The 13,547-nt window shown below is 44.6% G+C and overlaps 1 protein-coding gene across 1 annotated transcript in view; it reads left to right on the plus strand.

Annotated features, from left to right (window-relative positions):
* DNAH9 (dynein axonemal heavy chain 9) overlaps nucleotides 1–13,547 on the plus strand; it is a 339,619-nt gene that overhangs the window by 51,762 nt on the left and 274,310 nt on the right. The window contains exons 14-17 of the mRNA XM_034989621.1: nucleotides 474–715; nucleotides 5,797–5,932; nucleotides 9,413–9,609; nucleotides 9,708–10,135. Of these exons, the coding sequence (XP_034845512.1) occupies nucleotides 474–715; nucleotides 5,797–5,932; nucleotides 9,413–9,609; nucleotides 9,708–10,135 (1,003 nt within the window). The remainder of the gene's footprint in view (nucleotides 1–473; nucleotides 716–5,796; nucleotides 5,933–9,412; nucleotides 9,610–9,707; nucleotides 10,136–13,547) is intronic.

Raw genomic sequence — 13,547 nt, forward strand, 5'->3', positions numbered from 1 at the left:
GAAATCCTCATGGTGCACTGGTATGTCCCAGCCACTGTGCCAACTTTTGTGTGCTTGGTTTGTAAGCATTACTTCTTTGTTTCTTTTCCTCCATAATCAGGGTTGTGGTAAGCTTTGGCTGTTCAACACAACTAAGAAGAAAAAAGGCTCTGGTGATAAAGTAACCTGTGCAAAAAGGCCTTTTAAAACCTATAAATATTAGGGACACCTGGGTGGCTCAGTCAGTTAAGCATCTGCCTTCAGCTCAGGTCATGATCCCAAGGTCCTGGGATCGAGTCCCGCATCGAGCTCCCCACTCTGCAGGGAGTCTGCTTCTCCCTCTCCCTCTGCCCTCACTCATTCTCTCCCGCTCTCTCTCAATTGAATACATAAAATCTTAAAAAAAAAAAAAAACCTACAAATAATAAATCCCTTCCTTTTATAGCAACTAGGCCTTAGCTATTTCAATTAATTATGTTTCTTTGGGGGAACAGGCATTTGGGATTATGTCATTCAAATCACCAACAGCATTCATGATCTCGAACAAAGAATTCAGAAAGCTAAAGACAATGTGGAAGAGATTCAAAACATCATGAAAACATGGGTGTCTCCAATATTTAAGAGAAAAGATGGAAAAAAGGAATGCCTTCTTTCCATGGATGATCAGCATGACCGGATGGAAAAATATTACCATCTCATCAGAGAATCTGGACTTAAGATTCACGCCCTTGTTCAGGTAATAACCAGCCTCTCAGAAACACGTACCTCTAGCCGAGGGAGAGCATCGGGAAGCGTGTTTGGGTGCAAGAAATGATTTGAAGATGAGAACAATCAACAGATGCTGTGTCTTCTGCATTCAGGGATGGAAGTTTATAATGATAGCAGGAGAACTAAAGCTAACAGGAAGAGAGGAAAGACACATTCTGGTATCAGTGTGTCAAAATTAATACTTTCTTAATGGTAGTTAAGACATTGGCATGACTTAAGTCCCATGCCAAACCCCAGGGAGATAGAAGGACATGCCTGGTACAGAACCCTAAATTAGCTTCTGTACTAGCCAGCCCCGACTTGCCTGCACAGCCTGACATGGACCCCCAGCAGCATCTCCAACACCTAGCTCTATAAGCCCAAGGATAGGAAAGATGACCATGGTCTCCCTACCTGTCTTTGGTAAAGAGAAGAAACAATGCAGGCTTCCACACTTCATGCAGTAAGGCTCTGCCCTGCCTTGTGATCAGGGCAACCTCGCGTCTGCTATCAAAGACTTAACTATGGATGGGAGCTCTGAGTGGCAACCGGCTTCAACCCTACCCCATCTGCCCTACACCGGCCAGTTCTAGCCAACTGATCTCATGCCCAAAGTTAGTAACAAATCCCAGTTGCTATCTGGGATTATCTGTGCTTCGAAGCAAGTAACATGTTGTACTTTAGACTTTGTTAATTTTATTTATCTGTTTTCTAGTTCATTAATTTCTGTTCTTTGTTCTTTATCCTTTCTTTTCTTAATTTAGGGTTATGATGCTCATTTTTTTTTTCCCCCTAGCCTCCAAGGGCAGAAACTTAGGGTATAGATTTTAAGCCTTCCTTCTTTTTGAATACAAGCATTTGACATAATTTTCCCCATTAGCTGTGTTCTAGTTCCATTCCACAAATTTCGTGTGCCTCATTTCCATTGTCATTCAGTCTTAATTTTTTTTTGCTTGTGACTCATTCTTTAACTCAGTGGTCATTTAGAAGTGCATTGTTTCACTTCCCCATGTTCGGGGCTTCTCTGGATAGCTTCATGAAATTGAAATCCAGTTCAGTCCAGTTGTGGTCAGAGAAAATACTCTCTAAGATAAAAATCATTTGGAATTCACTGAGACTTGTTCCATGACCTAGAAGACTGTCCATCTTATTGCGTGTTCCTTACACACTTGACAATATGTTTATTCCATTTTTGGGTATAGTGTCCTATAAATATCAATTAGTTCAAAGTGGTTGATAGTATTGTGCAGATCTTCTGTATGGTTTCTGAGTTTTTTGTCCATTCATTCTACCAATTACCGGAGGTAGAGTGTTAAAATCTCCACCTGTGACTGGATGATTGTCTAAGCCTTTAGTGCAATCAGAGTTTTCATCAGTATTTGATGTTCTTTTTTAAAAGATCTATTTATTTTAGGGGGGAGGGGCAGAGGGGGGGTTCTTAAGCAGACTCCGCACTGAGCATGGAGCCTGATGTGGGGCTGGATCTCAAGACTCTGAGATCACAACCTGAGCTGAAGCCAAGAGTCGGATGCTTAACCGACCGCACCACCTGGGTGTCCCTTGATGGTCTTTTACTACAAACACACTTATAATTATTATAACTTCCTGATGAATTGACCACTTTATTCTTATAAAATTCTCTTTTTATTTCTCAGAATACTCCCTTGCCCTGAGGTCGCTTTTTTCCTGTTAATACTCTAGTCTTGCCTTCCAGATTCACCATTCCTACTCTGCCCTGCCCATCTTCCTGCCCTTCTACATTCAACCTGTTTGTTTCCTTGGATTCGAATTTCTTCTCTTAAAGACAGTATAGTAGAGACTTACTTTCCTAACAACTCTGTTGATTAACTGGAATGTTTAGATTATTACATTGAACATAATTATTGGGATGATTGGATTTAGCTCACCATCTTGCCATTTCCTATTTCCTTCATCTCTGTTTTGTTTTTCTGTTCTTCCTTTCCTACCTTCTTATTAACTATTTTTTTTAATATTCTGATTTCTCAACAGGCATTCCATCTTGTTGCATGACATTTCCTGTGGTTGTTCTGGGTTTCAGTGTGTCTCAAACTAGTCACAACTTAAGAGTTTTCTTGTGAAATATAGGAACCTAGCCACAGTATGGTTCAGTTCAACTCCGACTCTTGATTTCAGCTCAGGTCAGGATCTTAGGGTCCTGGGAGGGAGCCCTGCATCAGGCTCCGTGTTCAACAGGGAGCCTGCTTTAGGATTCTCTCCCTCTCCCTCTGCCTCTACATCCCGGCTTCTCTCTCTTTCTCAAGAAAGCTCAAGAAAAGGTATTTATAGTATTTTATATTCACCCACATACTCACCATTTCCAGACTTGTTTTTTTTCTTTTCTGGAAAATGGACCTCCCACCTATGGTCATTTCTCTGCAGCCTGAAGAATGAAGAACTCCCTTTAGTTTTTCTTGCAGATCTAGTCTGCCAATGACACATTCTCTCAGTTTTTGTTTTTCTGACATGTCCTTATTTCACATTTGTTTTTGAAGGATAGTTTCATTGGATATTGAATTCTGCATAGACAGTTTTAATTGTCTTACAAAAATTATTTCCTTGTCTCCTCCCCTCCAATGTTTCTGAGGAGAAGCCAGCCGTAATTTGTGTCTTTGTTTCTCTATATGTAATGTATTGTTTCTCTCAGGCTGCTTTTAATAGATTCTTTTTTTAATCTTTGCTTTTTTGTTTTTTTGTTTGTTTGTTTGTTTTTTCTGTCTCACAGTGATTTGCCCAAATAGGTTTGCTTTCTGTTCACCCAGCTCAGAGTTTGTGAGCTTCTCGAACTTGTTTTTCATCAACTTTGAGGAGTTTTTAAGTCAAATTATGACACTCTTGTCTGCTAATCCCAACATCTATTTTATTTTCTGAGTCTTCTTTTTTTTTTTTAATGTGACAGAAGTTTATTTTTCTCTCACATAAAATAAATCTGAGGAAGAGGCATTCCAGAATTGGTATGGCAATTATTTGCTGAGCCTGTTGTTGGTGATTATTTCCTCTCTCGGTTAAATGTCACGCTTTCATGCTTCTTTGCATGTCTAGTAATTTGTTGTTGTTGTTCAGTTCTAATCATATTGGATGCCACTTTAGAGTGTAGTTGTTATTTCCCTTAAAAGGTTTGCATTTTTGCTTTGGCAGGCAGTTAACCTACTGGCGGGTCAATTTTGATCCTGTCGAGCTTCGATGTTAAGCTTTGTGAGGATGGGTCTCAAGAAGCCTTACTCTAGGGCAGCCCTAACCCCCAAAGCATGGTGTTTCTGGGGTCTCAGCAGAATTCCTGCATTATCTTCAAGGTCTTCTGTTATTTCTCATAGAACACGAACACTGTCCAGTACCATAAGACCACACGATCTCCATGCAGCTTACGGCAACTGTTCTCTGCCCAGCCTTACCGAGACTGGCCCTCAGGATGTGCAGCTTCATAGTCAAAGATTCAGGGAGACTCCACGATCTCCGTAGCCCCAAACCCTCATTGCTGTTTTTTTCTGCCCAGGGGAAGGATGTCTGTCATTACAGTCCACATCCCTGAGCCACAGTTTGGAAAGTGCCTCTAAGTAGAAAGTCAGGTGGTTGCGAAGCTCAGCTTAAGGATTTCCCTTCTTTGAAGGATCACATCCCTGTTCTCTAGTTGCCCCCAAAGAATTGTTTATTGGATCCAGTTCTGTAGTTACATGTAGCAGAAGGGCAGGTCTGATCTCATTCCTCTGTCTTGGCTAGAATCAGAAACTTGAGCCATTTCTTTCTTAGTTCACAGAAATGCCAACATTTTTGCTCCTTAGACCATAGTAGAGCTCAGGTGAGAGTTTGAAATGTAGAGATAGCCATACTGATGGTGCGACATTAGGGAGGAGATAGAACAACTATACAAAGCAGTCATAAAAATGAAATGTTCTAAAAAATAAAGAAGACAGACACACACACTTAATAACATCTGAGAGCAGCTTGATGTTGTCTGTGTCTTATGATTTGCGTGATGATGGCTTTAAGTCATTAAGAAAACCTATCTATTTTGGAAAGAAAGGGGTATATAATGCATTTTAGACATTTTAGAGTTTTGTCACATAAAGACAGGATCATGAGGGTTTTTTTTTAATCCAGGGGGGTTTATACATGGAACTGTTTGTAAAGGGGTGTGCGTCGCCTAAAAAATGTACTTTCTGCAAAGTAGTTAGCAGTTTGTTTGAAGATCTGGGACAAATGGAAAGTTGACGTCAGAAGGCTTGATAATGAAAATGGCGATGAGTAAGCGGGATGTGTGTGTCATGCCATCAGGTCAGGGAGGGAAGGAGGGAGAGGGTGGAAGGAGGGAACACACACGTGTTCCTTTATGTGTATGCATTTTCTTTTTTTTCTCTCTTTAGAGAGGGCGAGAAGAGGGGGAGGGGCAGAGGGAGAGGGAGAGAAAGAATCTTAAGCAGGCTCCATGCCTAGCCCAGAGCCCAACAGGGGGTTCGATCTCACCACCCTGAGATCGTGACCGGAGCTGAAATCAAGAGTTGGACGCTTAACCGACTGAGTCACCCAGGTGCCCCTATGTGTATGCATTTTCTGAGTCACTCAGCACGATGGCTTTTAATAGTAAATGCCCCAAACAAAGCACTCCAGCTCATTTCTAAGGACTAGCCAGGAAATGCTTTACTTGCTTGAACCCCAAATTTCTTACACGCCTTGAATCCTAAAGCCCTCTACCCAGAGAGTCCCTTCCTCTCTCTGCTTTAACTTCTGCCTTAATGTAGCTTCTCCCATAGCACATCCATCTGCACTTATAAATCACACCCTGTGTCCCATTTTTCCTGGGAAAGTGGCCTGACCCTCCTTTCTCTGGGACAGAATGAGACCCCATATTCCCTTCACGGATTAACTTCGTGTTCCTTTCACTCAGTGGTTATGCCCATGAGACAGAATGGACTCGATATATATGTAATAGCAAACTTTTCACAAGAATGCTCCCCACCCCCCACCCCGGTGTTGTTTTTTTCCCATCAATGATAACTAGACCAGTCCTTCCATATTATTAAACATGGTTTAAATCCATTCTTCTTTATTTTATAGGAAAACCTAGGTCTGTTTGCAGCAGACCCAACCTCTAATATCTGGAAGACTTATGTTAACTACATTGATGAGATGTTGCTGGATGGATTTTTTCTTGCCATCGAATGCTCCCTCAAGTACCTCCTGGAGAACACTGGTATTTACTGGCTTATGGAGGCATGTTACTGCTGGAAAGATAACAGTAACACCTTTGATTAAAAGTGAAGCGTGATTGAGTGCTTTGTGCCTTTTCCCAAAATGTGTGGATGCTTTGTGAATGGTACATAATAAAATAGCCAAGGTATTGAGTTTCTACATTGTTCCCGGAGAAAAGATTTCTCGCTCTTGGAACTCAGGTGGTAAGCCAGGCTCTAAGATAGTGAAGCCCATAGCAAAAACAAAAACGTAAGGGCCAAGTCAATCTAAATAAAGCTTCGTAAAGAGGGTGAAGTTGAAGCAATAGGCAGCACAGTTAGTAATGGTGGCTCCCTCTGGACTTGGCTCATGGCAGTGGGAGGGGGACATTCTGTGCCTTCAAGCTTAAGGTACTCCATCTCTGTAGCCTCTTGAGAACACAGGGAGGTTGTCGTAGCCAGGTTAAGCGGAAGAAACAAGTTTTTCTGTGTGACAAAGAGGCAAGCTGGGGATGAGGTAGCTTTCACAAGGAAAAGGGATGTTAAGAAGGTCATGGGCATTCTCTGAAGCTGTGAAAAAATAGCTTTGAATTTGTGATGGATAAACTGAGTTAAGGTACACAGGGCCAACCTTGGCTAGTAAGTGGTGGGATGGAAAGAGAGGAAGAGTGCAGGAAAACATTGAATTAAACCGTCACGTTCTGGTAGATTCTGAGGAGCTTCGTAAGGGTCCCATTGATGAATTTGTCAGAATGGAAAGGCTGAGGTGAATAGTTTGAAGCCAAAGGATGAAGGTGTTTAAGAGAGAGTTTTAAGACGTCAAGTCCACCGAAGGAAAGAGAAAATCCAGTGGTAAGATGGGTAGGTCAAGATCCGTGTCTAGATACCCAGCCCAAACAAGAGGGCATCAGAATGCTGGCCTGAGGAGAGAGAGGGAAGCAAGGCCCAGCACTGGGTGTAGCGCAGATGGGCAAACCTCCCATGGTCTTGGTAGGTGGAGTGACTGAGGTCAGAGACATGCTCTTTCTTTGCAGGGTCCTCCAAATCAAGGAGATCAGGCAGCAGGAAACAGGTTCCAGGATAGTCGGCATGGTGGGGGCATCACCTTCTAGAGCCTGGGGGCAAGTAGCCAGTGGGGCACCAAGCACAGCCACTGAGACTGGAGAACTGGTTCCTAGGGACCAACAGTGTTCACCTTCGTGGACCAACCAAACCTTGTCTAGTGTTGGAGGTTAATGGGGCCTCAGCCATTCTCTAGAAGATCTTAGAATTTGCCCCAGCATGCTTTGCACAGGCACTGCATGGGAAATATTTCCTAAACATAGTGACTCCATGCTTGACCCATGCCTGTCCAGCTCTCCTGATCTGGGCTGTCTGGGGTGTCCGTTGTCCTCCTCCTGTGGGAGAGCGAGAGGGGGAGCAAGAGGATAGAGAGGACATGGTGGTGGTCCTTCAAGATTGCCATAGTGACCTTCTTTCCATGGAACAGGCGGGAAGGAGAAATGTGCTTTCTTCATGTTATAGAATGGGCAGGAGCTGGACTTCCCAGGTGCCTGAACCAAGGAGCTCTAGATGAAGTTTTGAAGGCACTGGTTCTCTAAGGGGGGAGGAGAAGGACCCTAAGAAGGGTAGCCTCTGAGAAGAAAAGCACAGTGACCCTTTGCAGTAGCCTAGCTGGACAGCGTTATTCTCCCAGCTCTCCTTCAGCATTTCCACCTTCCTGTGCTTGGTGAGGCCAACACCATTCCCACGGCTTGGGCTGGACTCCCTGTCACCTCTTAAAATGTAAACCCTGCCTAGGTTCGATGCTACCCACTCTATCCAGGAATGCTCTTCCCCTTCTTAACTCCTAAAGTGACTGACTTGTACCAAGGTGATGGAACCACCAAGATAGTCTGGCTTGTATGGTAATGATGATGTCATTGCATCGAACCTAGGCATTAGGTTCCCACAGCAGCACACGGGACGGAAATCTCATGGGGTCAAAATGGTCTCATGAGTCTTACATCCTATAAACCCGATCTATTAAATTATCAGTATCTCATACATATAATAATGCAAGATATATCATGAGTACATATGCAAATCATATTATATGCATTTTAAAAAACTATTCCATGATAGTAGTGTAATTTCTGTGCATTCCTTTAAGTCAAATATGCATTTGATGGGACACTCCTGAATCCAGTAATGCAAATTTATCAGCCCCACAATTTTGAAGGCAAGGCGCTGGTCTTACATAGCTTTGAGGTTCCCACAGTTATTTCAGTTGGGGTGAATGATGAAGCTATGGTAACCAAAACTCCATCAATAATGTGGCTTACAGGACAAAGAGGTCTAGCCCCAAGTTCTAGACTGAGGGGAGTGCTTCCGGTTTGTGGGCAGGTTCCCGCTATGCTGTGGTTCCAGCACGTTCTAGGGCCTTGCTTTCATTTCTGTGGTTGAGCTGGGTCACCGCCACATCCTGGCTCTTGTCCATGAGCGGGGAAAAGAGCGAGTGTAGGAATGGCTTCCCTGCTGCCTCCAGGGCCACAGCCCAGAAGTGGCAGCCATCACCCTTCTCCACGCCCCACCGGTGAGCCAGCCCTGTTGCCAACCTAACCGCGAGCAGAGCTGGGAAAGGCAGCACGTGCCCACTCTTATCTCTGCTTCTGGGGAGGAAGGGGGTCACGGATTCCGAGGGGCTTCCACCACCCACAGCAGCCAGCACATCACGTCTCCCAAATATTTCCACAGTCAAGGAGACCTATGAATATAAGCAGTTACTAATAAAAGTTTAAGCACTAATCTTGTACTTGCAACATCTTGCTGTTATATTTTGATTTAAATTTAGCAAGGCAAGTTAGTCTAGCAAGTAATCAGGGACCTGTTAATTATTTATGCTGTTTTTAAATTTTTTATCACTCTAGGACTACAGAATTAAAAGAAGTTCTGTTTTCGTGGAAAAAGATCAGAACGGGCTGGGTGGTAACCTTGTTTTTCCTGCCAACCCAACTACTGACAAGCGCGCCACAGCGCACCTAGTGGCTACCGGTGGGATTGCATGGGTTGTGCCTAGGGAGAAATCAGCTGCTTCTGAGAAATGAGCTTTGCAAAATCAACCTGTTCTCACAACTAGAGGCCATTCGGTCCACCTCGCTCCCCCGACCCAGGCATTTGGGAATGTGGAAGGGGAATGGCTTGGGTTGTTCAGTCACTGGGATGTGCCCTCCGAGGACAGGAGGGTAAATGTCCTGCAATGCCCAGCACAGCCCAGCGCAAGAACTGACCTATTCAAAATGTCAGTGGTTCTCCTGCTGGTAAACACGGCAAGACTGTTACCTTCACCTTTTCAGGGGGGCGGAGGGGGGTTTAGCAAATTTTACATTTCCGTTTTCCTCTACCCAAATAGCTGATAGCAAGGAAAGAAATGTTCTGAGAGCCTTAAAAAAATGGCTACTGCCCTTCGCCCATTTTAACCATTCTTCTTTGTTTGGTGCATACGTGCTTTCCTTGTTTTTCAGAGTGTAAGGCAGGCCTCACCCCGATATTTGAAGTCCAGCTGAGCTTAGCCATACCAGAATTAGTTTTCTCTCCACCCCTGGAGTATGGAGTGAAGGGTGGTTTCTATGATGCTGTCGAGGGTCTGGTCACCAGCATTTTTGGAATATCATCTCTGGTGCCACGGCTTTCCCCCCAGAACGGCTCTCCCCACTACCAGGTACTGAATCAGCAACCACCCTGCCTTCCAGCCCAATCTGCAAACTTCTTGCAAAGCGTGGCCATAACCGGCCTGCTGTCGCCTCGCCCCTCCTCCAGGTGGACGTGGAGGGCATGGCCCCTTTGGCAAGCATGAGGAGCACGCTCCTGGACAGGGTTCAGAGCATGATGGCCCTCTGCTGTGGCTATCGGAGTGCCTTCAGCCAGTATTCCTACCTCTACGTGGAGGACCGGAGGGAGATCCTGAGCCAGTTTCTGTTGTATGGGCGTGTCCTCACCCCCGAGGAGATGGAAGCCTACACAGAAGATGGCATTCCAGAGAATCATCCTCCCCTTCTCCATCAGTTTAAAGCGCAGATTGACTCCTACGAAAGGCTCTACGAAGAAGTGTGTAGGCTGGAGCCCATCAAGGTGTTCGACGGCTGGATGAAAATTGACCTCCGACCCCTGAAAGCGTCTCTGCTGAATCTAATTAAGAGGTGGAGCCTCACGTTCAAACAGCATCTCGTTGACTATGTCACCAACAGGTAATACCGTTGTTCTAGTTTCTTCCAGCCTCCCAGGCCGTTGGGGACTCCATGTTTGTCATCTTTTTCGTATTTTTCCCCAATGATGGGTTCATTGGTTCAATTCAAAATGAAAACAGCTGGTTAAGGTTCCAGGCCCTTGGACACCAGTGATAACTTTAGTTCTGCCCTTCCCTCGGTTCACCAGACGGGGTCTCTTTTTGTTTTATTTTCCATTTGGTGCCCGTATGTGAAAAGCACTCAGTAAGCGGTAAATAATGTTCTCTGTGATAATAGCAGATCCGAGCTCCCTTTGCCACTCTGACTGTGAAATCTCTTTAAGCCTGGGAAGCAGAGGGGGTCTAATGGGCCTCTTACATCTTTTTTCTACCACTTACTCCTTGTCTCAGATTATCCAGCTGTGCCATGTGCAAGTCACTAAATCCCCACACGCCCGATGCCCGTCTGTGCCATCCTAGCCGTGGGACGGCCTGGATCGGCAATGGTCTGTTCCCCTGTGCACCTCAACTATCCAGCGCTAGGCTCTCCCGGCCAGAGCATCGGCCTCTGGGTAAATGGGTTGGTGCACGGTCCCCCAGTCACGTCACCTTTGCCTCGCCCCGCAGATCTGCCACCGTCAGAATCTCAACCACCAGCCCCACCTGGAAGCCTGCGGGGGAGGGGGGGCCATGGTCCCTCTGTGTAGCCCTTGGCCTTTGGGTGTCAGCTGTATCCAGGAGAGCCAATTCGACCCCTTCCTTGAGTTTGGGGGTGGTCTTGCTTAATGCTACCACTACCTTGCTCACTGATCTAGCCCTGGGAGCAGAGAGGAAATGGCCCCCCCATCAAGGATGCATCGATTTGCCAATGAATTCAAGAGCCTTTGCGAGGATGATGATCCTCCTGCTTTAGGGAACTCCAGGAGAGCACTGTGGGATGTTTTAAGTGGATTTTCCAGGTGTTCTTTACGAAGGGGCCAATTTTCCACATTCACAAGAACTTTGGCTCACTGAGGAACTGAGAGGCAAGAAAGGCAAGCGCTAGGAGGAGGTGGGGCAGAAGCAGAGATGTTTCTGAACGTAGCTGCTCCGTGGTCCACCTCCACTGGTAGGTCTGGCCATCCAAGGACACGTGGGCATGTTTCAAAACGTCAGTCTTATTATTATTTACATGTGGCAGGGCCAACCGAGACTCAGTGGAAAATGACTGCCATTGGAAAGGTAGTTGGTTGTACTCATAGATTCTAAGATGACAAGACACACCATGTCCCATGGGGCCACACAGGGAGGCACTAGGGTCAATCAGGCAGAGGGAACAAAGGGAAAACGTGGGCAGGAGCCTTTATTGTGGTTTCCATGGAACAGAATTGTCAAGACAGGGTCAGCGGGATGAGGATGGACTCCTTTGAATGATTTCAGCAGGCTCTGGGGCCAGAGGGACTGTCTCTAGTTTTTTGGTTCCTGGCCCTGGAGTGGTTAGAGCAGGTGAATAGTGGTCTGGAGTGTGAGAGCCAGATGGAGGAGGTGGTTAGAGACGTGGACTCTGGTTTGATTAGTTTTGCATAGGAAAGGCATGCTCAAAGGCAAGTCCCTTAGCACCTCTAGGAACAGGTCAGCCAGCCCTGGGAGAGGCTGGTTGGGGGACTGGCCCCTCTCCAGGGTGGGTAAGATCCCAGAGGCCAGCATCAGAGTACGTGGCTGATACAGGATATAGTGATGGCAGTGGCCGTACCTCTACCAGGTACGGCTTCATAGGATCTACTGGTCAGCATAATAGGATAAACACAGAGTTCTTGTCCTTTGACCCCTATTTCCTTATCCCTGAATGGAGACAATGATGGGATTCCTCTGAGGTGCCTTCCAGTGTTGTCCGTGTAGTGGTATCTCATTGTGGTCAGTATTTGGCATTCCTCTGATCATGAATAAAGTGGCTCATCTTTTTATGTTCCTGGTGGGTTTCTGTGTTTCCCCTTCTTTGCCCGTACAGAGCTCTTGCCCACTTTTTAGCGGACTTTATTTTTTCCTTTCTGATATTTAGAATCTTTTCTTTTTGATATTTGATATATCCTGGGTCTAATCCTGTGCTAGTTGTATATATTGCAAATACAGTCTCCCATTGTGTGGCCTGACTTCCCACCCATTTACAGTATGTTTGCATCATCCCGTAGCCCAGTGTGTTCATCTTTTTTGTCGCATTCTTTTGTCTTGTTAAATAAATCCCTTTCCACCCTGCGAGCCTAATGATGCTCTCCTGTGCCCTCTCCTAAAAGATTTGTGGTTTTATCTTTTGCATTCAGTAGCCCCTTGTCTGCTGTTGCATTGTATGACAAAGTCCTAATTACTCTAGTTTTGTCCTAATTCTCGATATCTGACAGGGCAAGTCCCCGCCTTGTTCATTGTCATTAAGACTGTCTCCAGGATTCTTGGCTCTTACTATTTTACATAAATTTAAGAATCCATTTGTAGGAGAAGAAATGTGTTGGGATTTTGGTTATATTTGCAGTGACTATAGTTCAATTTGAGGATAGTGGGTCATCGTTATGCAGTGAGTGTTCCTGCCCAAGAACACTTCATCTTTCCATTTCTGTATGCCTTTAATGTCTTTCAGTGACATTTTGTAATCCTTACCTTTAAAATAAGTCTCATGTCTTTAAGATTCATTCCTAGGCATTTTAATTTCGGGCTCCTAGTATAAACGATATTTTAAAATTGTATTTTCTGTGGAAATGGAATTGATTTCTGTTTATTGATTTTGTATCAAGTATCTCTGCTAAATTAACTTATTAATTGCAATAATTCAGCTGTGCACTCTTTTGGATTTGCTGTTACATAGTCATCATCTACAAATTTATAATAGTTTTATTTATTCCTTCTCAATGTTGTTGTTTTTTAAATGCATTTTATCACTATTTTTTTCTTGCCACACTGGCTAGAAATTGAGGTTTGATGTTGAATAAAGTAATGACAGGTACCCTTATCTTGTCCGATCTTAAAGGGAAATGCTACAACATTTCACCACTAAGCATAATATTTGCTGTGAGGTTTTATTTTTTTTTTTAAGATTTTATATATTTATTTGAGAGAGAGAGCAGGGGGAGGAGCAGAAGGAGAGGGATAAGCAGACTCCCCACTGAGCACGGAGCCCAATGTGGGGCTCGACCCCAAGACACTGAGATCATGACCTGAACCAAAATCAAGAGTCGGATGCTTAACTGACTGAGCCACCAGGTGACCCTTGCTAAGAGTTTTTGTGGATTCTATTTATGGAATTAAAGAATTTGCCTTCTTTTTTTTTTTTTTAAGTTTATTTATTTATTTTTAGTAATCTCTACACCAATGTGGGCCTCAAACTCATGACCCCTGAGATCAAGAGTCACATGTTCTTCCAACCAGGGGCCCCTAAAGAAATTACCTTCTATTCCTAATTTGTTAAG

The sequence above is a fragment of the Mirounga leonina genome, unplaced genomic scaffold (genome assembly GCF_011800145.1).
Source record: "Mirounga leonina isolate KUSES-001 unplaced genomic scaffold, KU_Mleo_1.0 Mir_488, whole genome shotgun sequence".
Classification (NCBI taxonomy): domain Eukaryota; kingdom Metazoa; phylum Chordata; class Mammalia; order Carnivora; family Phocidae; genus Mirounga; species Mirounga leonina.